The 22,574-nt window shown below is 61.3% G+C and overlaps 1 protein-coding gene across 6 annotated transcripts in view; it reads right to left on the bottom strand.

The window, feature by feature from the left end:
- Positions 1-22,574, bottom strand: part of MAD1L1 (mitotic arrest deficient 1 like 1) — a 248,881-nt gene that overhangs the window by 102,975 nt on the left and 123,332 nt on the right. For all 6 annotated transcript variants that reach the window (XM_037815403.1, XM_037815397.1, XM_037815398.1 and 3 more), the window contains one exon: positions 18,169-18,313. In XM_037815403.1, coding sequence (XP_037671331.1) covers positions 18,169-18,313 — 145 coding nt within the window. The remainder of the gene's footprint in view (positions 1-18,168; positions 18,314-22,574) is intronic.

The raw sequence follows: 22,574 nt of genomic DNA, 5'->3' as shown, positions 1-22,574 counted from the left end.
AGCGGAGAAGGGCATCAGGCAAAAAGCAGCAACAGGGATCAGAAAGGAGAGGTCCGTGTGCTCCCCGGCACAAGACACTGTGTCCACAATCATCGTAAAAGAACAAAAAGACAGACTGGGGAAAACAAATGCAAGTATATAAAAGCCTTTTACAAATCTACAAGAAAACCAGTAGAAAACTGGGCAAATCAAGCAGCTAATCAACAGAAGAAACCGAACTGAAAAGCAAAAGGGAAACCCAACAGGACCCATTTCTTCCAGACCCTGGAGAGAAGTAAACCAACTCTCACCGTGGGTGAGGCTGTGGGGTGGCCGCACAGCTGCGCTTCTGAGCAAACGTCCACAGACGCGCTCTGGGAAACTGAGTCAGAAACACCCACAGGGGTCCACTGTGCCCGCCGACCCCAGCCTGAGACTGCCGGCCCTCCGTGACCAGGTTTCCAGTGAGGATGAGCCCAGGGTTGGTGTCAGCCCCGAGTGAGGCTCTTTCCAGAATGCTTAAAGACAAGACGCCATCCTCCCAGCGCGGTACCCACTGTGTTTCCTGAAGCTTCCCCGAGCAGAGGCTGCAGCATCCAGGGCTCCCCCGTCACGCAGGAGGCACCTGGCGACGTCTGCTGGGCCTTCGCTCCCGGGCTTGGGTTTCGACGGCTCTCTCAGTCTCTGGGTCCTTGTTTAGCTTCTCTGGGGTGTTTCTCTCTGCTTTCTTGGGTTTTTCTATCTTTTATCCTCTGCACAAATAATTCCAGGAAAGGACTAAGGCCCACCTGGAATGGGTGGGGTCACATCTCCATGGAAATATCTAATCCAAAGGTCCCCCCACAATCACCCACAACAGGTCTGCCCCCGCGGGAACGGATGGGAAGAACATGGCCTTTTCTGGGGTACGCGACGGCTCCAAAGCAGCAAAGAAGGGCCGAGCGTGTGAACGGACACAGGTGAGCTGGAGGGCAGGCCCAGCGGGGAGAGGAAACCCCGACCAGCGTGCTCGGCTGTTTCTGGGTGAAGGTATCACGGTCTTTAAGTGTATTCCTGATGCTCGCCAGCAGCCCCCACATTTTCCACAACACACGCCATCCGAACCACGGAAAGAGGCACTGTACTCTCTAAAGGAGCCACAGAGCAGTCCTGCATCTCACCGTCTAGCTCTCCCCACTGCCCACTCTGCAGACACATGGCCGAGGCCCAGAGGCGCCCGGGGCTGCCCGGCCCCCGAACCCGGCACTCCTGCGCCCCAAGGCTCCACCGAGGCACAGACTCAGCAGGAGGCCGAGACTCCACCCGGACGCAGCAGTGCACCACAGCCTGCGGTAAACGCCGCAGGGTGCCAAGCTCAGAGCCGGGCACCGGAGAGAGCAGGACAGAAGATGGCTCTGAGGGCTGGGCCCACACTCCCAGCCAGGAGGACGGCCGCACCCCGGCTCCCCGGGGACTGGGGGGGAGCTCTGAGCACTCTGGAAACCTGGGAAGCCCACCCGGCGCCACAGAGCCGCCACACTTGTTGTTTTCTTCACTAGACCTTCTATCTTAGGACAGCTTCAGACTTACTGAAAACTGCAGAGTCCAGGAGATCCCGGACACCACTATTAATGTCCATATTGATGTGCATCGTCAACCAAAGCCCGTGCCTTCCATCCGGCTCGGTCTCCTCTCGCGTCCTCTGCCCACCCCGGGAGCTCACCCAGCGTTCCACATCACAGGGAAAGAAGGATTCCTCAGGACCTGAGAATGCAAAGTGCAGCCTGGAATTCCTCCAGGCCCCCGGGGCCCGTGTGACCTGGCGAACGTCAGCCCTGAGTACCCTGACCGCAGAGAACACCGGCCATGGGCCGGGAGCTCCGCACGGGCAGGACGCCACGTCAGGGCCGGTGGGCGACATTGCAACACGGCGACCGCTTCCTCAAGGACCCGCTTTTGATCACGGATGGGTCTAAGAAATTCTGTGCAAGGCTGAAAGGATCCTCTTTATCACTCTTCCCTGAAGCCTGCCGGACGCTGTGACCACAGCTCGGTGGGAGCCTGCGGCGGCATTGCCCACAGTGACTAGAAGGAAGCGGCTGAGCTGCCCATGGGCTCCGAGCCCCACACCGCAGAGGAGAATTCTTCGGATGTCACAGAATGTTCCGCAATTCCGATCTGGATGGATGGCCCTCTCTGCTCTCATTCAGGCAGCCACCACAGGGCATTGGTTGCTTTTTGCTACTGTTGTTTTGGGCTGGACACAACTCACCGCGGCACCTACCTTCCCGGGCCGGATCCCCACACAACCTCCACTGTGCACCCAGCTCTGCCCGGGGAGGCAGGACTGAGCCTGCAGCCACACCCCACACCTGCAGCGGCAGGGAAAACCACGCCCTGGAGGGGAGCCGGGGCCCTGACTGTCACCGAGAAGGCTGCACACCGGCACACGTGCACACGCACCTAACATCCCCACCCTTTTGTCCCAAGCACCCCAGAACCACCGGCTCTAGCTCGCTGCAGCTAACGTACACCTCGTGATGCTCTCAACATTCATTTGTTCAACAAACACTTATAAACCCCACGTGTGCTCTCCCCTCGGGGCGCTGAGCCGGCCGCTCCTTGCAGGCAGTGGTGCGTGGAGCCAGAGGACGCGGGGCTGAAAGTCACCCTCGCCGGGGAGGCTGCCGGGACGTAGCCTGGAGGACAGCTTGTCCCCACCCTCTGCATTCTCCTTATTTATAAAACTGCCCATGTGAAGCGATTACCTTGCATAATGCATTCAATTATGCAGTGTGAGGTGCAGCCTTAGTGGAGAAAATCCAAGTCAGCCTCAGCGGTGCTTCAGGAAACACAGAAAAAAGACCCTGCCGCTGCTGTTCCCGGGCATTCTAGGCCCCGTCCCTCTCACGAGCCACAGGCATTCAGTACAAATACAAAAAGGTGCCCGTCTCATCTCCCACTGTTCTCCTGTATGCTAACCTGCCCGGAGTGGACCCTTCCTCCGTGGCAGCGCCAGGGCCTGCATTAGCATGCAGAGAGCCGGCAGACACAGGGAAACCAGAGCAAGGAGGAGCTCTTTAATTAACTTTAATCCTCTGAAAAGCCATGCGGCAAGCTGTTCTGACAGCATCCCTGCCCCGCCACCCCCACTCTCCTCTGTACCGTACCCAGCCCGGGAGCTCAGGCCCCTGAGAGGGACAGGCCAGGGCCCCCCGCTGCCAGCAGATGGCAGGTCAAGGACTGCAGGTCGTGGCCAGTGTCCGCAGCAGCCCCGGCCCCTGGTGTGCTGGACGATGACATGTTCCAGCCACGGGCACTGCCCGGGCCCTCAGCTGCCAGTGCTGCCCTGCTGTGCTCCCCACTGTGGGCCAGGCACTCTGCATCCACACAGCGCTGTGCTCCCGGGAGCACACGGGGGGCTAGAGGAGGCCGGCTCACACCTGGAGAACTCACGCCCCGTAACTAGCAGCATTTCTTCAACCAGAGGTTAATGAAGATGACTGGTGAGGCTAAGCAGCACGTCCCATTTATTCAGAGACTGCCGTAAAGCCACAGATGGAGCGCTTTATAACAGCTCATTCCAGAGCCCCGAGGAAGCCCCAAGGAAGAGACAGGGACTTCCTGGGGCGAACGGGCCCTCAAGCAAAGTGAGAGCTAACAGAGGACCTAGAGGGGAGGGGGCAGAGGGGAGCCCCAGTCTCGGCCAGGCCCGCTCAGGGCCTGCTCCTGGGGACAGCCAGGAGGAGCTCCAGAAACCCCCTGAGCAAAAGCCCTAGCTCTCAGCTTTGGGAACAACGAAATCCTGGCTGTTCTCCCGGGGGTCCCCTGGAGCCCACTGCAGCCTGTCGTCATGAGCGACCGCTGACCCCACAGGTTACGGGACAGGGAGAGAGTCCTGGGAGCTGGTTGAGGGAACCTGAGCACTGGCCCCAGCCCCAGCCATAGTGGGCTTCTCGGGGTGGGGGCAGGTTCCCAGGCAAGACCAGCCCCAGGCCCTAGCACGACGCCTCTCTACCGGACACCAGGGGCCCACTGCCCGCTCCCCAGACGGGGGCTCAGCCCTTCCAGGCTGCACTCTGCAGCCCCCAGGCATCTCGCCCACCTGCCTTTCCCTGGCTGGGCCTCACCTGGAAGGGCCTTAGGTCAGAGAGCTCGGTGACCACCTCTCCCCGAGGCCCAGCTCTGCAGATCCAGGGCCACGCTGGCTGCACGGGGCCCCTGTCACCAGCCAGCACCCCCGTTTCCTCCTGAGAGCCCTGAGCCCCCAGCCGTACAGCTGCTGTGCACTCCGGATGCCCTCGGTCTAAGCTGCACCCACCCCGACCTTGGCCACACACAAGGGGAGTGAGGAAAGAAAAGCTGTAAACACGTTCACACTCGTCTGACACTATCCAGCTCCAAGGGCCCTGGGAGCTCTGACAGGGCAGGTTCCAGAACTGCCCCAACTGCTCTGCTTCCCCGGAGCAGGGCCTCTGCGGACTGCGGGGCGCCTTCCCGAGCGGGCTCCCCGCAGCAAGGAGGCCGCACCCACCCCCCACCAGGCTCCAGGTGAGGAGCCAGCGCCGCCGGCTGGACCCAGGGGAGCCCTCAAGCACAGGTCACAGAGCGGAGCCCTTTCTGGAACCCTCTATTGGGATTCTCGTCCCCCCTCACAAACTGGTTCTGTCACGAGGGGATGGAAGAGGCCCCGAGGAAAGGCGGCCTCACCTGCCAGGAGAAGGTGCTGCCGCTGGACGCGCCCTGCCCGAGTGGCTGGGGCCGGGCACCCGCCCCGCACTGGCCTCCCGCTCGCCACAAGGCCCAGGGGCAAGCACACCCACCCTGCAGACAAGGACGGGGCTCCAGGGAATGAACGAGAGCGGGAGTCAGCAGGAGGCCCCGTTTTCACCTCCCAGCTCTCGGCACCACGCTCTGCCCTCCTCAGCCAACACCCCTCCCTCCCGGGCTCCCCAGCCTCCCACAGGGGTTACGTGTTTGCTCTCTCTCCCGGTTCTCCAGACACAAGGCTGCGATGACCACGGCAGAAGCAAGCCACGAGGATTCTGCAAAGGGGCCTGAGGAAGCCCCCTGCTCGGGCACGCGGCCACGAGACTTAGGGCCACTGAGACCGTGCTGGAAACCCAGGAAAGACGCAAAACAGACAGGCCCAACTCCAGGGTCGGGTTCTAGGGAAATTCTGGGAGAATATCTTCCTCCTCCTCGGAGTGTATTGGGCCAGGCTGAATCTTTGTGGGTGAAGTTAATCAACCGAATGTTAACTCCACGCTGCACCCCTCAAGTGCCTGCCCCCTTGCTGGTGGGTGACAGGTAACACCGTCCACTCTGAGGACACCCGGGTCTGTGAGCACAGAGCCTCGTCTCACTGCTGTTTAATAACCAACAATGGCTGGAGCCCCCCGGCCCACTGGGCTTAATGTCCACCGCGGTCTTACGAGAAATGTGGCCTTCTAGAAAGGATATAGGCTCCGGAGGGCCCCAGGTGCAGTGGGTGCAGCTCCGTGGGAGGTGGGGCACACGTGTGGGGACAGACAGCCGAGTGGGCATCAGGCCATGCCACGCCCCAGCTCCTCAGCCAGGAGGTTCCCTGACCTCACCGAGCTACAGATGCCTCCTCTACAGGGTGATCTATGCACGTCATAGCTCACAGCATCTTCAGAATGACTTTTAAATGGAGTTATTACCAAATGTCGGTGAAGATGGCAGGCAGGTCTGCTGAACTCTGGCCCAGTCACCACCAAGGGGACAGCCGCTGGTGCCGTGTCCCAGGCCAGGTACATGACTACAGGATCAGAAATAGATTTTATCAGAGAACAAACTGAACCATACTGTGGAAGGCCTGCACGTAGAAGACAGTGAGCCAGTTCAGTGCTCCTAAGCGACCCGTTTTGACGTGAATCTGTTCCGACCCTATTAACTTATTAATGAGTAATTTCAGCCTAGCACAAACTTTGCATTTGTTTATGTGAGACTTTGTCTGCAGCAAACACCAGGTCAGGGTCCCCACCCTTGGCACGGTGGACATGGGGCCATGCTGCTGGGCATGGCCAGCTCCCTGGCTCTCCTTTCCTGTCACCAGCTGCACCCTCACAGCCCTGACAAATGGGAATTCCGGGTAACAGCCTTGCCCCGGACGGCCACTGGGAGCGGCACTCGGCTGCACGGAGCTGCGAGGATGGCATGAAACCTGCACACACATTCCTCATGCACCCAGCGCCCATCCACACCCGACTTCAGCTGACCCTCCTTCCACCATCTGCACGCTCACAGGCTGCCCCTTTGCGGGGCCCAGGTCCCCGAGCACATGCCAGACCTTCTCTAGGCCAACCACCGTATTTATCGAGTTGTAAATTCCTGAGCACATAAACACGGGTACGACTGTGCCTCTGCTTTTTTAAGCGCGTAACTTATTTGCCGTGTGTGACTGGTGACGTCTGTGAGTGGCTTACACTGCAGGGTGACCTTTCGGAACACGTGTCCTGTGACAGCAAAACTGGCTCTGAGCGTTTGCTGATGAGCCGATGAGGAGCTCGCTGCAGATCAAACACACAACTTACAAATATTTTCAAAACACGTGCCTGCATAGCTCCTGGGCCAGTTCTGACAGGCAGGTGGGGCGGAGTGCCCCGCGCCGGCTTCCAGAGAGAGAGAGAGGTTGGAGGGTCCCAGCTGGGAGGTGAGGGTGGGGGCTCCGGGGCCCCCACTCTCTGAGCGGTGCGGACACCCCCGTCCCCGCAGCTTCCGGCCAGGCCAGCTGCAGGCATCAAGGCCACAAAGGGTTCCAAGGAGCTGCAAGCCCAGAGGCCCTTAGCCCACCACCGAGGAAAAGGAAGAGGGAAAAAGGAGCTTCCTGAAGAAGAGACGGAAAAGGGACGGATGGGGCCTGCCGGGGGCCTCTGCCGTCTGTGCTGGAGAGCAGCAGGCCCTGGGCTATGGCGCCACTCGCATCCTGGCACCTCCCCATAGAGCGGCCTGCCCAGCACCAGCCTGGCCTTGGTGGCAGCTCCCGAGCTGGGGACCCACAAGGAAGCTGGGCAGTTCCCAGCTCAGTGAAGTGCAAGGGGCTTCCCGGGCCTGGGAGGTCTCGGCCTGGCTCTGCAGACACGGGGCCACACCGGAGGAGGACACGGGCAGCAGGAGGGCCTCACCCCCTCACTGGAAGCAGGCTGCTCCAGCAGAAAGCGGCAGTCTCTGAGCTGGGGACCCCGCAAAGAAGGGCAGGCGGAGCCCAGAGACAGTCCAGAATGCTCCGTGCCTTTGGGGCGTGAGGCCAGCGTGCCTCCTTCAAGGCTGGGGGACAGTTGGCAGCTGTGTGGTCAAGCCAGAAAGGAGGTGGCCCCCAGGAGCCCACAGGCCAGGCCCCAGGAGCCAGAGCAGCAGGGCAGGCCTGGTGTGTGGGCAACAGCGTTTGAAACCATCACCAGGAGCGGCTTGGAGACAATTCAACAACAAGTCTATTTTTAGCAGGCTGAAATTTTTAGCGGTACACTCAAGAGGCCGCTTGGCAGGGAGCCGCGCTGCGAGCGTGACCATCAATTTTCACCTGCAGCCAACTTCCTTTCCTTTCAGGATCAAGGTTATTCAAAGATTTGGATTTCTTCGAAACTGAGTTAGAGAATACATCCCACAAAAGGTGGCGGGGGATTTTAAGCTCAACAAGGGCGGTCCCAGGCCCAGAGAGCCAGGGCATCGGGGTAACTTCCAGCCCTGCCCGGCCCGACGTCCTCCCGCTGCTCAGGCCGCGGCCAGGAGAGGCCAGACCGGCCCGGGCAATCCAGGACTCAGGCTTTCCAGAGAAGACGCCAGGTTTCTCGACCTCCACCCGGGCTGCCAGGTCAGCGTGGGGGGCCCAGGGCCTGGAGTGGGGAGAGGCAAGCACCCCATGCGAGCACCTGGCTGCCAGAAACTCATCGCTATTTTAATGCAGTATTCAAAGACTGAAAATTAGGGCTAAAAAACCCCCCAGTGAATAAAATATTTCCATTTTAACTCAAGATGGGACCCAGGCCTGCACTTGCCCCCCCCCCGCCTCACTTGCCCCCACTGGATCCATGTCCCGCGGCTCCCCGAGCGCGTCTCAGAGCTGTGGACACGCTGCCTGGCACGGGGACAGGCTGGGGGGCAGGCTACCCCGCCCGGGTCGAGGGGGGCTGCCGCCTGTGGAGCTTCACAAACTCATGTCACCGGCGAGGTCTTTCTGCTCAGCCTTTAGGGCGGCACCAGCGGGCAGACTGCCGGGTGCTGGCATCCGGCTCTGGCCACGGCCTCCTGGGACCCCCGACGCACCCAGCAGGCTCTCACCGGCCCTCCCCGGCCACCCTCCAAGAAGGGAGAGCAAAAGCACAGATCAGAGGGGCTCCTGGGAAGGGGCGACACTGCAGGAGTGGGAATGCGCCCCCATGCAGCCTGGAGCACACCCTCACTGCCCCCTACACCCAGCACCACCCGCAGGAAGACAGCACGGGAGGTGGACCAGGGCCCTCCAGGCCGGGAGCATGCATCCCTCGTAGGTGGGCGTGTAACACGCTGGAGACCCCCGCTTGAACTTGTTTTGTAAGTTACTACAAAAGGAAAGAGCAGATTGCGTATTGATGATTCACTATTTAACGTTTATTGACCACAGGCCACTTTAAGATAAATATGCACTCACAGACGCACGTGTTGCGATCCTTTTTACCGAGGGCTGCACAACCAGAGGGGCCTGCAGGACATGACCCGCACCCCAACCGGGTCCTCAACAAGAGGAAGGGCCAGCGGTGGGCAGCACGGGCTGCATCGAGGTCAGGCAAGGGTGGCCTGACCCTGCACCCCCACTCCAGGCACAGCCACCCCCAGGAGGTGGCAAGGTGAGGAGGCCGCGGCCCCGAGGATGCGCACGAGGCGGCCGGCTCTCGACTCGAACGCTGGAGGGAAAGGACGCGCCCTTTCCAGGACGCTCATTTTAAGTCGCAACCTCCAAAGGAGAAACCGCCGCGTCTCTTTCCTTGCTGCTGTGCACCTTCAGGCATCCCCGAGGCCCGCTGGGCCGGAAGCAGAAGGGTGGGCGGCCATTTCAGGGTCTGTTTCCATCTGAGAGCTGCCCACTTCCTCTCCCTGCTCCTCACCCTCCTCTCCCTCCTCCTCCTCTCGCTGGCGCAGACGCCCAGGGCCCAGGAGGAGCACCGTTCCTTGCTTGCCGTGGCCCTGGCTGGTTCCCTCCCCTGCCACATCCTGACCGACGTGGGCTGAGGCCTGCCATGTGCCAGGAACCCTGCTCACTGCTGGCGACCAAGGCGGAAAGGGCCCTGCCCTCCTGGGAGAGGACACACAGGGTGACAGGCGAGCAGGGTGGGGGCGAGGGCCCGGCACCGGGTGAGGGGAGACATCTGTGCGGCGGACCTGAGGCGCAGGCACTGGCTGGGCGAGGATGGGGACAGGGCCCGCGAGGAGCCAGCAGGTGGGGGCCGTCCCCTCTGGGCCCTGGGTCTGCGCAGGTTTGTGGGCTCTGGAGACAGCAGCTCAGCTTCAGGGGTGCCCTGTGTTCGCAAGCTACCGAGGTGGGGCAACAGGAAGACAGATCTGAGCTAAGGAGCCGCAGGGCACTGAGCTCCCTGCCCCTCTCCCGGCGACATCCCCTCGGGGTCTCCACAACATGGAGCCCACTAGCAGGCTGGGGGTCCAAGGTGAAGACAGGGCCCCAGTTGCAGAGTGCGGTGTAGGAAGCAGCCGGGGGGCTGGGGTCAGCAGGGAGCACACTGCACCCCCACACCCGAGCAGCCCACGGGTCAGCTGCTTCTGAATCGCCCTCTGCAGCCTCCATGTGACCCCCAGAGGCTCCTGGAGCCCAGAAAGCCCTGGCCACAGGCGGGGTGTGGCCCTGAGACGGGGGTGCTTTCCAGGTGCGTAAACATCGGCAAAGGTTCGAGGACGGCCGCGCGGAGCACCATGAGGGGACAGCGCCTGTGCAGGGAGGGGGCCATGGAGACAGGGGAGACTGGGACCCCAGCTGCCCGCCTGCTCAGAGCCCCAGCCCCACCCGCCCTGCTCCAGCCATCCCAGCGGCCGCCTGCAGGCTCCTCTCTCCAGAACCCCACAAGCCCTATCTTAATAAACATCTTCACACTGGAGACGAATAAAAGGCGTTTTGTCTTGATTTCATTATATCTCCTAAAATTGCTTTTCTCTTGAACTTCTCCCGCCACGATCCAGCTGCAGCTGCCCTCCCGGTGGATAATGCAATAATATTTCTGACAAGCTTGGCTTTCCAGTAACTTTGTGGACAGCATTATCCCATAACTGAACAGGTGGGATTTTTCTTAAACGGACACAACAGAAACGTCAGCCTGGGAAGGTCACCTGAGAGGGCGAGACAGTAATCCTGAAATTAAACTTTAAGGAGAAAAGAGTGCTTGGTTATCTGTGAAAGGAAGGGGCAGTCTCAGGACCCAGAACAAATGGTAACTTAGAAATCGTGGCAGGGTGACGCCCCCCATCCCCCCTTTAGGCTCTTCCTGGTGGTGGGCTGGGGTGGAGGGATGCATCTCAGCCGAGGGGAAACGCAGGGCCTGAGCGAAAAGGAACGTGACCCTCATCTGAGCCCTGTCGGGGGACCATGGAGACCCCAGCAGCCAGGAGGGCAGGACAGGTGAGGAAGACGAGGAGGAAGGGGTCGGGGAGGACAAGGCCTGGGCCCGTGTCCCAGACCCCACGGAACGACGTGCAGATGCAGCACCAAGGTGCAGCTTACAAGACCCACGCGTGCCAGCAAACCCCAGTCTCCTTCCCTTCAACCCACCAACCGTGAGCACAGCGTCCATCGAGACGGGGCGGAGAAGGGGGCAGGAGGGCAGGGGACCCTGCAGGGGTGAGCCCCCTCGGTGCCGGAACAGGCATCAGTGGCTCATGACCAAAACGCGGGCAGGGACTGACCACGTGAACGTGCGGAGCGAGGGCTCCAGGTCAGAGGGCGGCCAGGTCGGGGGCTGCACCAGCAGCCGGGGTGGGGGGCAGGGGTCCACCTAGACTGGAAGGAAAGGGCAGGCTGAGAGCCCGTCACACGGTGGCCAGCGGCCACTGGCGCCTCAGCAGGGCTCGGTACTGAGGCTGCGGCCGAACCGTAAGCCCGAGCCACCCTCGCCTCAGAAGCTATTCACGGCGAGGCCCGCAGGGGTCAGCCACAGTGTCCCCAGGGAACTGGTCAGCCTGGGGACCTCAGGGGCCACCACGGAAAGACCAAGCGGAAATCTGCAGGCCCCAGGCTCCCTGTGAGAGCCCCTTGCTTTCCTGTGGCTGGGTCCCGACAGCCCACAGGGCATCCTCACGGGGGCACGGGGGAGGTGAGAGCAGGGGCTTCAGGGTCACAGCACGGCCTGGACCCTGGATCGTTCTCGTTATCTGCACAGGCCGCCCACCTTCTACAGATGCAGCTGCTGAGAAGAGGATGTGCTAACTCGGCGCAGTGCCCGGCCCACACAGGACGTGGCTGATGCCCACTGTCACTTGACCGTCCCTCCTCTCCGCTCGCTGAGACAGCCCCCACCGGCCTGCATGGCAGCAGCTTCTGGGGTCAGATCTCAGGGCCAGTGCCCGGGGCCCTGGGGGGCGGCCGCGCCGAAGTCCAGTCGGGGCTGGGGCCGGGGGGCACGGCGGGGGGGTGAGTGGATAGTACCCCGGGACCAACTCCTGCCGGCCGCTCACCTGCCCGCCAGCCCGGGGCCCCAGTTTGCAGGGTCTCACCCGGAACCACACAGCTCAGCAGCCGCTAAAGGGAGGACCTACCCGACCCCGGGCAGAGACAAACTTTGCGATCTCTAAACTGCCAGAGAACCACAGAGCCTTCTGTTTTCAGGAGACGGAGCAGGTTCTGAGGAGCTTGAACACTTTCTTCAGAGCTACCCAAGACCAGTATTTCGGCATTAACAAAGAAAGAGTGAGTGAGAAAACCTTTTAATACGATGATGAAAGACTCCCGGGAGGGATGTGGGGGGCCGAGACGATGACCCGCAAGGCCGAAGGCATCTCCACACTCCTCTGCAGGAATGACACAATCTGCTTCCCCTCGGGAGGTGCCGGGGCTGGGAAGGACAGACGTCTGCCACGCTGGGAGGGCAGGAGGCCGAGGCTGGTCCCCGCCTGCATCACAGCGCTCCCCTGCAGCAGGAGCCAGGGTTTGCACCGGCCGAGTGGAGGGAAGTGGGGTTCACACTGGCTGAGATGAGGGAAGGAGGGTTCACACAGGCTGAGCGGCAGGAATTGGGGTTCACACTGAGGAGGGAAGTGGGGTTCACACTGGCTGAGACGAGGGAAGGAGGGTTCACACAGGCTGAGCAGCAGGAAGTGGGTTCACACTGACTGAGGAGGGAAGGGGTTCACACTGGCTGAGATGAAGGAAGGACGGTTCACACAGGCTGAGTGGCAAGAAGTGGGGTTCACATTGGCTGAGGAGGGAAGTGGGGTTCACACTGGGTGAGATGAGGGAAAGAGGGTTCACACAGGCTGAGCGGTAGGAAGTGGGGTTCACACTGGCCAAGTGGCAGAAGTGGGGTTCACACTGGCTGAGTGGCGGGAAGTGGGGTTCACAGTGGCTGATCCGGGGCAGGCCTGAAGCCTTCGCTTGGTTCCCCCCAAAGCCTCCCCTCTGGGCCTGCCTTGGAGCGTCTGTTGGCCCCAAGTGCCTGGAGCCCACCCCTCTGGCCCAGCAAGCGCTGAACGAAGTCTCTCTTCTCATCCGGGGGTATCTTCACTATTTCCACACGCCAAATACCACAGAGAAACATCGGTGGGACAACAGGTCACGTTCTGGGGACAACAGGATGGCCCAGCTCGGGGGTGCTGGGGATAGGGCTGCATGTACCAGCAACAAGCACAAAGAAGGGGAGATTCTTAAAAGATATCATAGGGTATCCCTCAAAACAGAAACACATCGTTGCTGAGAGAAAATGAAGGTGGGCCGAAGTGAGTACACAAACGGTTTAGAAGATAAAACACTGTGAAGATGTCGCTGCTCCCCAAACTGACCCATAAACTCACTGCAACTTGACATTCCAGCAGGGTTTTTGTGGAAAATGAAAAACCGACTCTGAAATGCACAAGGAAATACAAAGGCCCAAAACGGCCAAGGCAGCTTAAAGAACCACTTGGAGGATTTCTCTGCGAGACGTCAAAACTTGCTATGAAGCTGCAGCAATGACACGGGACGGGCCTGGTGAAGAGAGGAGACGAGGGGACGGAACAGAGAATCCAGATTCCCAGGTCAACGCACATCCACAGACGAACGCTGGGGCCCTGACACACCTCACACCTACAGAGGCCATTTCCAGACGCTCACTCGGCCAAAATGTAACGGTGACGCCGGGCCTGGCCAGAGGTTCTGCTTCTGGGTCCCGAGCAAACCGGGAGGAAGGCGGCTGTCTCCCCGGAGCCCCTTCAGGGCGCCCCTTCAGGGCTCGAGGCAGCAGGGGCTTTCAGCTCTCCCGAGACACGGCCCCTGCACTTCCTGCCTTCCCTTTCCGGAAGCGCAGCCTCTGCAGAGAAACTGGATTCTGTCGTAAGCAGCAGCAGCCGCCTGTGCTCGCCAGCTCTCCACCAGGATCTGTTCATCCAAGTGGGAAGTCGCAGGTAAAGCGAGTCATCGCCCGGTCCAGCAGTCGTCTCCGGGTGGGGAAACCGTGTCGCGACCCCTGGCCACCTCACCTCGCCTTCTCCGGACCTGCTCCAGGTGAAGCGGAAGCCCCCAGCAGTAGCACCACCCGTGACCACTCCAAATCAGTGGTCTGGAGACGCCCAGGAATCCCAACAGTGGTGAAAGGTTCTCTACTTTACCAAGGATACTTACGGGCACGAGCACATCCAATCCTCGTAACCAGCCCGAGAACCCGAGAGGAGGGCAGTGTCACTGCCCCAACTCCAGGGAAGTCACCCCAGAATAACCTGCTCACGGATGTACCCTGGAGGGCTGCAGCCCCAAAACACCGACCCCAAACTCACACCCAGATCTTCTGGGACCCCATAATGCATGGGTCTCTGAGCCACCCCTGTGGGGACCCAGTGAGGCCCGAGTGCCCCTTTCTGTGCACACAAGTGCCTGGCACCAGCGGCCAGTTGGGCTGGGGGCCTGGAACAACCCACCCCTCGAATGAGCTGTGTCCTCTCTTTAGCGGTCATTCCGCTCCAGGATTTTTTTAGGGGAAAAGAACACAGAAAACAGGAGGAGGAGAAACCTATTTTTTCAACTGTTTACAAAACAATTTCTTGCTTAAAGTTCTTTCACAGCTCAGGCTCTATAAATAACAAGCTTCTGAACCATACTCTGGAATATTAGGGGTGAACTGGAAACGGCTTATTTCAAATAGGAAAATGGTTTGTGTTCACCCAGTTGCAGAAGCCAATTTTCAATTGCTTAAAATAGTCATGATATTTTACCAAGGTAATTATACTCTTAGCTATCAGTAACAATTAAACCCTTAGCCTGGAGCTGCTTAATAGAGGTCTCAAAATAAAACTGCACCTTCTGAGCATGGTACGCTGAAATGTCAAGCGCACAGCCAGGTGCCTTGGGTGGGGGCAGAGATCTGGGGCCCCGGCAGCACCTGGGCCCCCACGCTGGCGTCCCAGCTCTCCAGAGCTCGGCAGGGGTGGGCCGGCCACCGGGCAGGGACGTCTCCCTCCAGCGAGGTGGGGACAGACAACCCGGAAGAGGGAACCCAGCCGCTGAGGCGGACGGCGAGGGGCTTCCCAGCACCCGGCACAAGGCTGGCTGCGCCCACCCCTAGGCCTGGCTCAACAAGCAGCTCAGTCGGCAGGTGGCACGCAGGCCCTGGGAGCAGCGAGAGGCATGTCTCGACCCACGGCAAACAGGCCCTTGAGGGACAGCCGGTGGATGTGCTGAGTCAGGGCCAGCAGCCGTCCCCACTGCCGCTCACCCCCAACGCTCACTAGAGTGACAGGCCCTGGTCAGTCGGAGCAGGGGTCACAGGCTGGCAGGCAGGCCAAACCCGCCCCGCACGGTGACCTGTGAATGATTGAATAAATCAATAAACAGGAAGAAAAGACAAATTTCTAATGTAGAAAAATTCCAAATAATTTGTGCAGATGCTCTGCCCCTGGGGAGGGGAAGTCTCACTTCCCACTTGACAAAAGTGAGCTGCAAAGGGGACTGAATGGGAAAAGGGAAACAAAAAGCACCCTACACGGCCGAAAGCCCAGTGGCCACGGTTGCCTTCCACGGGGTGTGGTCACGTGGACTGACCAGGCCCCTGAAGTGATGGGGATGCCACCCCCCACCCCCACCCCACCCCCAGAGCCCCCGTCCAACCGGGAGGGACGTCCCTCCCCGAGCCTGAGCTACCTCCCACTCGAGGGGACCTGGCGCCTGAGCGCCACGTGGGACCCTCGGTGGGCTCCGGGGATGGACGAAGGACAGGGGGGAAGCCGAGCAAATCTGGAGGGAGCAGGGACGTGAGTTAATAACGACGTGACGAACGTCCCAGGCTCAGGTCCACCGTCGGCAGTGGGGGAGCCAGGGCGAGGTCCATGGGACACTGCTGGTTCTGTCTTCAGGATTTTTCTGTGACTCTTAAACTGTTCCAGGCTATTCTGTTTATTTAAAAGCCGACAGTCCAGGCTTGAACCCAAGCCAGGCGCCATCACTGATCCCTCCACATGGGCAGCACCCACTGCTGGGCTCTGACTCAGGGTCACCCGGTCAGCAGGGCGAGCTTCCCACGGCAAACGTGCAGGGCCCAGACCCAGGGCCCCGGAGACCCCGCAGCAAGAACAGCAGGACCAGGCCTGCCACGGACCCTAGCTCCGTACACCCTGGGGGGGTCTGGACTTGGCCTTGGGGCCTGCAGGCTGCACGGCTGCTGAGCCCACACCCTCCGGGCGCAGGGCAGCATCCGCGGCACAGAACCGGCAGCATGATGGGAGCCCGCAGAGGACATGGCGCCCTCCATGAGGGACCCAGGGCCCAGGGATGAGGTGACGCCTCCTGTCCGGCTGGAGAGAACAGCAGGGGCGCACGCACTGTCACCCCACGAGAGCCCCATGAGGAGACCAAGGTGCGGACAGCTGCAGGCGGAGGCTGTCGGCTGCAGGGGGGCCAGGAGAGGCTGGGGTGGGGGCACTGACAGTCAGGAGCGGAGGCTGCAGCCCGCTCCAGGGGTGCTGGGGCCTCGCCGAGGGCCTCACTCTGACCGCAGGGAGGCTGTCGGGGGCTCAGTGCTAACTGCTAAGACCCGGGAGAGCACGGTGTGAAACCCAGCAGCCCACGAGCCTTCCCACAGTGGGACTTCCAAGCTGTCTACTTGGCCTCCTCCTCGACCCGCAGTTTGGATGGGCCCCGAAGCCCCTCTCCTCTGCAAGAGCGCTGCAGGCCCCCTGCCCATGGCGGAGCTCTGGTGAGAGCGTTAGCTATCACTACAAGTCAGACCCCTGCAGCCTGCGCCGTCACCACACAGGCAGGCTGGCACCCCTCGCCAGAGCCCCTCGGGACAGCGGCGCCTTCTGCAGGTTTCCCCGCCGCCCCGTGAGCACTGCAGGCAAGCACTGATAAGGCTGGTACGCGGGCACACACCCAACGTCAGCACCAGAGGGGCCCCCAAAAGGGAGCTGTTAGGTTCCCAGATGGGGAAACCCGGGCCAGAGCAACAGGGGCCTTGGCTGTACTCTCCGCCTCCCTGCAGAGAGCAGCTCAAACGTGCCACACTCCCCTGGGGCCCCAGCTCAGAGCAGCCCCTCCTTGGGGATCCTGAGGGCAGGAGCCGAGGCACCGAGTGTCACCACCACAGTTGCCAGCTGACACGCTCGGGTCTGGACGCCGCGACTGGCACCCCTCTGGGAATGGCCTCCTTGCTCTCCCCTCGTGGTGGCTCCGTCCTGTGGGGCCATCCGGCTACCGGCTCCCCCCGGCCTTCGCTTCCACGTCAGGGCCGCAGTACAGGCCCCTGGCCCGGCCGTGCCCTGCACCCCATCTGCTCCTGCCTGTCTTTCCCACCAGACTACGAATTCCTTGAGGGCTGGGACCGCATATAGTTGCACCCCAGCAGATGTCTGGGGAAGAAGGGGGCCTGGGACAAGGCCCTGCAACAGGGGCTCCACACAAGCCTTCCATGGCCGTGCGAGGGAATCATGGCCTCCTCCCTGCTGGAAGGCACTGGGGAACACCAGTGGCACGGCTGAGTCTGGGAGGTTTTAAAGGTCTCCTCTCCGGGGCCCACCTGCAGACCCCGAGGCTCCTAGACCTGGCTCTGAGCGGGAACTAAGATCCGTGCAACCTTCCCTTATGAGGGAACATGGTGTCCTTATGGAACTTGCTGAAAAAGCCATGAGACGTTAGGCTTTAGCAGCCGGGATGTGACTTGTTTTCTAAATGCTTCATGATCAGGAGATCCCAGCGGCACCTTCATCCAAACCATTAAGAGCAGCAAACACTCGTCAGACACGGCTCCTCTTATCTCCTGAGGCTCGGAGGGCGGCAAAACGCCCCAACAGTAGCTCGAAGGCAGCGGAAGGAGTCTGGCCCTTCGAGCTGGACACCCCTGCCCCTTGTCTGGTGAGCACGTGGGGACAGATTCAGTTTTTTTCACACCTCATCTTCTGAAATTTTGGTGTCCAAGGTAACATTTTAAGTAACACGCTCAGAAACACTGTAACTCACGCTCCAGCATACCCGGCTGGTTGAGGCAGACGCTGGGACCTCCGCAGCCCCACTGGACAACGAGAGGACCGGGCGGCAGGTCGGCCCCACGGCAGGGGCTGGGAGCGAGGACACTGCCTGCCCAGCGTGAGGGAAACACATGGCAGGGTTCACGCCAACCCTGGGCCGACATCCCCGCGTCCAGTCTGCACTCCCTGAGCCTGCGGGAAGGCTGGACGCGCCGAGATGCGGGTCCATCTCCGAGACGCGAGGACCAGGGGCCGGCAACCACCCTCCAGGCCAGTGAGAAGGCACCCCCAGCTCTGCCCACCATCGGGGGGACACCGGGAGTGTGCAGAAGGACCTGGTCAAGTGGGGCCACACTGCCAGGGATGGGAGAAACACTTTTGGCTTTTCAAGAACCTCTGGACAATCCCAGATGAAAACCCAGCCTAGCAGTGGCCTAGGCGCTCTCCTTCGGCCGGGAGAGCCCCGTGCTCACCAGAGCTCGTGGCTCTCAGGGAGCAGCAAGGACTGCGGCTGGCCAACGCGGGGCGGCCTGGGCGGGGCCTGGAGGCTGCCCGGCCCCGCCGTACCTTGGTGAGCAGCAGGACCCGCTTCTGGAGCCTCCGGGCCAGGGCCTCGTGGCTCTCCCGCTTCTTCCTCTCCTCCAGCAGCTGGCTGCTGGCCTGGCGGACCTCCTCCTGGAGCTGCTGCCGGGCCTTCTCCAGCCCCCAGGCGCTGCGGAGAGAGCGGAGGGGACGCGGTGAGGCGGGCAGCACCCCAGGGGCCCACAGCCCGAAGCAGAGCTGCACGTGCGGCCGCTCACCGTCATTTCCTCGCTTCTGAATAGCTACTTAGAGCCTTTCAGGAGTCTCTGCATTTTAAGCAGACACCCGGGGTGATTCCAGAACACGGCGGCTGCGCACCTCCTGGCGCGAAGGGAAGGGCTGTCGGCGGCAGCTCTCGAGGGGAGGAGGGGACGGGCTCCTGCATCGGCCCAATCACGGCCACACGCTGTGGGGATCGGGCCACGCCGCCCTCCGGGGCGCCCTAAAAGCCCTCTAGAGCACTCAGCGCCAGGGGGAGCCGTGAGCCCCCGCCCGGGGAACGGGCTCTCCTCCTGAGCCTCCCCGTCCTCTCCTTTTCCCCTTTCTTACTACCGGGACCTTGGGGCCTGCACTGCACCCCACCATCCCCCCTGCGCCTTGTGCCCTGCCCTGCTTTCCCCTCTCCTCCAGGCCGGAGAAAGAGCCCCCTGCTCCCGGGCACCCCCAGACCACAGGCCATGCGCCCCACTCCAGCCTGGCTGTCCGGTGTCTCAGGGGACTGGTCCCCCCGGGGGTGTGCCCCCAGGACATGTGAATCCCTGGAAACCCCACTCCAGGAGTCCTGCAGACCCCCAAAGCCTCCCTGGGCTCCCCCACCTGGGCATCGCCCACCTGCCTAGACCACGGGGAGGGCTGGCCCGGCGCCCAACAGGCCCCAGCAAGGAGCAGGAGCCCGGGGGAGCAGGAAACAGCGACTCCAAGCAGCAACCCCTTCACAAAGGCAATCAGCCAGACCTCAGACGAGGAGAGCAGAGACAGATCTCCCAGGCTCTGCTTCACTTATCACACTTGCTCAGGTACCGGCCAACGGGAACAATGGGGCAACTTCGGTAAATGTACCATTTTCTGATCACGGCTATGGACAAGTGTAGGCTCACGTCATTCCTATCACTCTTGGCATCTAATTACTTCTGTTTTGCTTTGATTACATGATTTCCAGAAAGAAAACCTTAGTGCACAGGGATGGCGGATAGTGCTTTCTTTGGAAGAAGTCTCCAAAGCACTTTTTCTATGTCATAATTTAGTACAATTCTTTAAGCAATCAAGATACCATTTGAAAGCGAATGTGAACATCAGGAGGGGCTCAGTGGAGGCCCAGGCCACATGGCACCAGCTCCAGAGTCCCACCGTCACCCCATCCTGTTCCGCACACAAGCCACTTGGGAAAGTTTCACAGCGAAATGTAACCTAATGCAGAGAAGGCAAACTGCCACAGCCACTGCTGGGTGCTCCAAAGAGAAAACACAAACCAGGACAAACATTCACTGGAAACGGGCATGTTGAAGGGCTACTCTGAGTCCAGTTCAAATCAAAACCGTTTCATCACCGAGACTGTGAACCTGACCCACGAGTCGTTGAATTCAGGGGGATGCCTAGAAGGGCCACAGCCCGCCGTGTGGCGAGGGTCACTCAATTGGCAGGATGGCCACTGCTTCACCATTTCAACCAGCCCCGCACATGGAGGCAAGAACGAGGGCGCGTCACCTTCCAGGTGAGGGCACGGCGACGCGGGTCGGGGCAGCCTCGAGGGGACGGGGCAGTCCTGGGGCCGGCAGTCCCTGCAGGGAGGGAAGACCCAGGGCCGGAGCCTCCCCCCACGGCTCGTGCAGGTGCACACACACCGAGGCGACGTGGCCACGCTCGGACAGCCAAGGCGCTCGAGCTGCTGGTGCCTGGGAGCAAGGCCAGGCCCCAGACACTGGGACTTCGTCCGAGCCGGCCACTGACGCAGGGAGCAAGCCCGTAGGGGCTGGCAGGGCCTCGGCCACTTCAGGGAAGGACGGGCACCAGGCACCGAGGGTGCAACCACCCCACCCCGGCCTCGGGGGCCACGCGAGGAGCCCTGCAGGGCGTGGTGTGTGCCGACATCCAGGGCACCCACAGGAGCTAGGCGAGGCCTTTCAGGTCGAGCTGGGCTGGGGGAGCAACGTTTGTTTGCAGGGATGGAAAGGAGCCTCGGCTCTCCCGACAGACACACACCCAGAGCCAGAGGCCAGAGGACTCTACAGGGGTCCCCAGGCTGCGGGGCAGGAGGGGAGCAGCCCCCAGTGGCAGACCCACCCCGCCCTGCCAGGAGCCCACGTCACAATCTCCATCCGGATCCAACGGCGGAGGCGCCCGGAATGCTGGGCTGGCCTGGCTGCATGTCCCGGCCCACCGTGGGGCCCGACCCTGCGGGATGCTCAGGGGCTGCCGAGGGCAGAGCGGCCTCAGCATGTGACAGGAGAGGACACCATGAGCTCTCTCCACAGGGCCTTGCTCAGGACACGGGCAACCCGGCCCCAAGCTGGCGTGTTCATTCACACACTCGCTCGTTCCCTCGACACCAACTGGACTCAGAACCCACAGCGAGCCACGTCCTGGGAGAAAACAGGGTGGGGAGAATTTAACACAGGGTGCTGCCAACAGCATGAAGCCGTAACCAAGGGAGCTGCAGGGAAGCACGAGGCTGTGAAGGGGGCTCAGGCTGGGGAACCAGGGGAGGAGGCCGAAATAGCACACACCGAGAAAGCTTCGGGAGGGTTTCAGGCCGCAAGAGGGAGGCCCTGCCAGCGGGGCCTAGCTGCTCTCATGGAGGGACGTGGCCCCCCGTCCTCCCAGCCCCGACTGCACAGGCCCCACACACGTGGGCAAGGTGCACACAGACCACAGGCCCTGACACACGCGGGTCTGGAATTAGAGACGAGTGAGCAGAAGACGGGCCACGTGTGGATAAAGAAAGATACACTGTAGGACACAGGGGGACATCGTTTGAGGAAAACGACGAAGGGAAAGGACAGAGCGTGAGAAGGGGCATTTGACAGAGGAAAGGTGGGGGGCCGGAAGTGATGCCACCGGGGCCTCTCGCAGGGGCCTCTCTCTCTCTTTCCAGGAATCCAGCACCAAGTGCCCCAAACTGGCGTTTCAAAGCACCTGCCCCCAAACAGGCCTCAGCCCTGCTGCTGTGCAGGTGGGAGGGGGGCTCAGCCGGCTGACCCCACAGGCCCTTCGAGAGACCCACGGGCGGAACACTGGGCCCCAGGCCAGAGCACCCACCCTGAGACAGCACCCCCCCCCCTGGAAGAGCCCCCCCTGGAAGAGCCCCCCACCCCGGAAGAGCACCCACCCCGGAAGAGCCCCCACCCCCAGAAGAGCCCCCCCGGAAGAGCACCCACCCCGGAAGAGCCCCCAGGCTGCGGCTGCCGGCGGGGACGGGCGCTCCCTTTACCCACCCTTCCTGGGAAGGAAAGAAGAGAAAACTGACAGAAAATGAAACCAGCTCCACGCTGGGGCTGCACTCCTGGGTCACTGGCATGCCCGTGAGTGCTGGGAGTTCAAAGCGACGCTCCTCTCCGCGAAAGCGAAGCCGGGCTGCCCACTGAGCGACGCTCTCGGAGCCGGTGCCTCCTGCAGAGAGCGAGCCCTGAGCTCCTGTGAACCCGTCTCTGTGCCCGTGGGGTCACCGCAGTGAACCCCAACACGATATTCCCCGGAAAACACCAGGCCTGGGCCCGCGTATCCACTCCCGGGGAGGAACGGAAGGCCACGGCGCTTTAATGACCTCCAGCGGCCCCTCACTAGCTGTCCTCTCCCCGCCCGACCCCACCCTGCGCTCCCTGATGCTGAGCACGGGATGCTCCGGAAGCCACACCTCCGAGCACGGCCCCAGACAGCCCCGGTGGCACAGGTCAGCCCGCGGCTGGCCTCCAGGGGCCCAAGATTTGTTAGCAACCACATCTTTGTATACAACCAAGGTAACACTTATAAAACGTTAATCAAACTTTTGCAAAATCTCTAAAGTTAATGTTAAGAGATAGACTGTGGTGATGAACGCATAACTATGTTATCACACTGTGGACAGTGGATTGTATATCATGGATGATTGTATGGTGTGTGAATGTATTTCAATAAAACTGAATTTAAAAAAAAAAAAAAAAAAAATCCCTAAAGTTCCTTAACTCTTAGGGAGGTGAGGTTTGCAGACCAGAGTCCACAAACGCCCATGATCTCCACCTCCTGCAGGTGAGGGAGCCCAGGCCCCGGGGGACTCGGGGAGCAGCAGGCGGCCGGAGGACCTACTTCCCAGCCCGGGGCCGTGTTCCGAGCTCTGGGCCCTGTTACCAGCTCAAGGCTGTGGTCTGTGCTCGCGGCATGTTCCGTGCTCGGGGCTCTCCCTGGCTCGGGCCCACAGG

The sequence above is a fragment of the Choloepus didactylus genome, chromosome 21, assembly GCF_015220235.1.
Source record: "Choloepus didactylus isolate mChoDid1 chromosome 21, mChoDid1.pri, whole genome shotgun sequence".
Taxonomy (NCBI): domain Eukaryota; kingdom Metazoa; phylum Chordata; class Mammalia; order Pilosa; family Megalonychidae; genus Choloepus; species Choloepus didactylus.
This window is presented reverse-complemented; position numbering and strand designations above follow the sequence as displayed.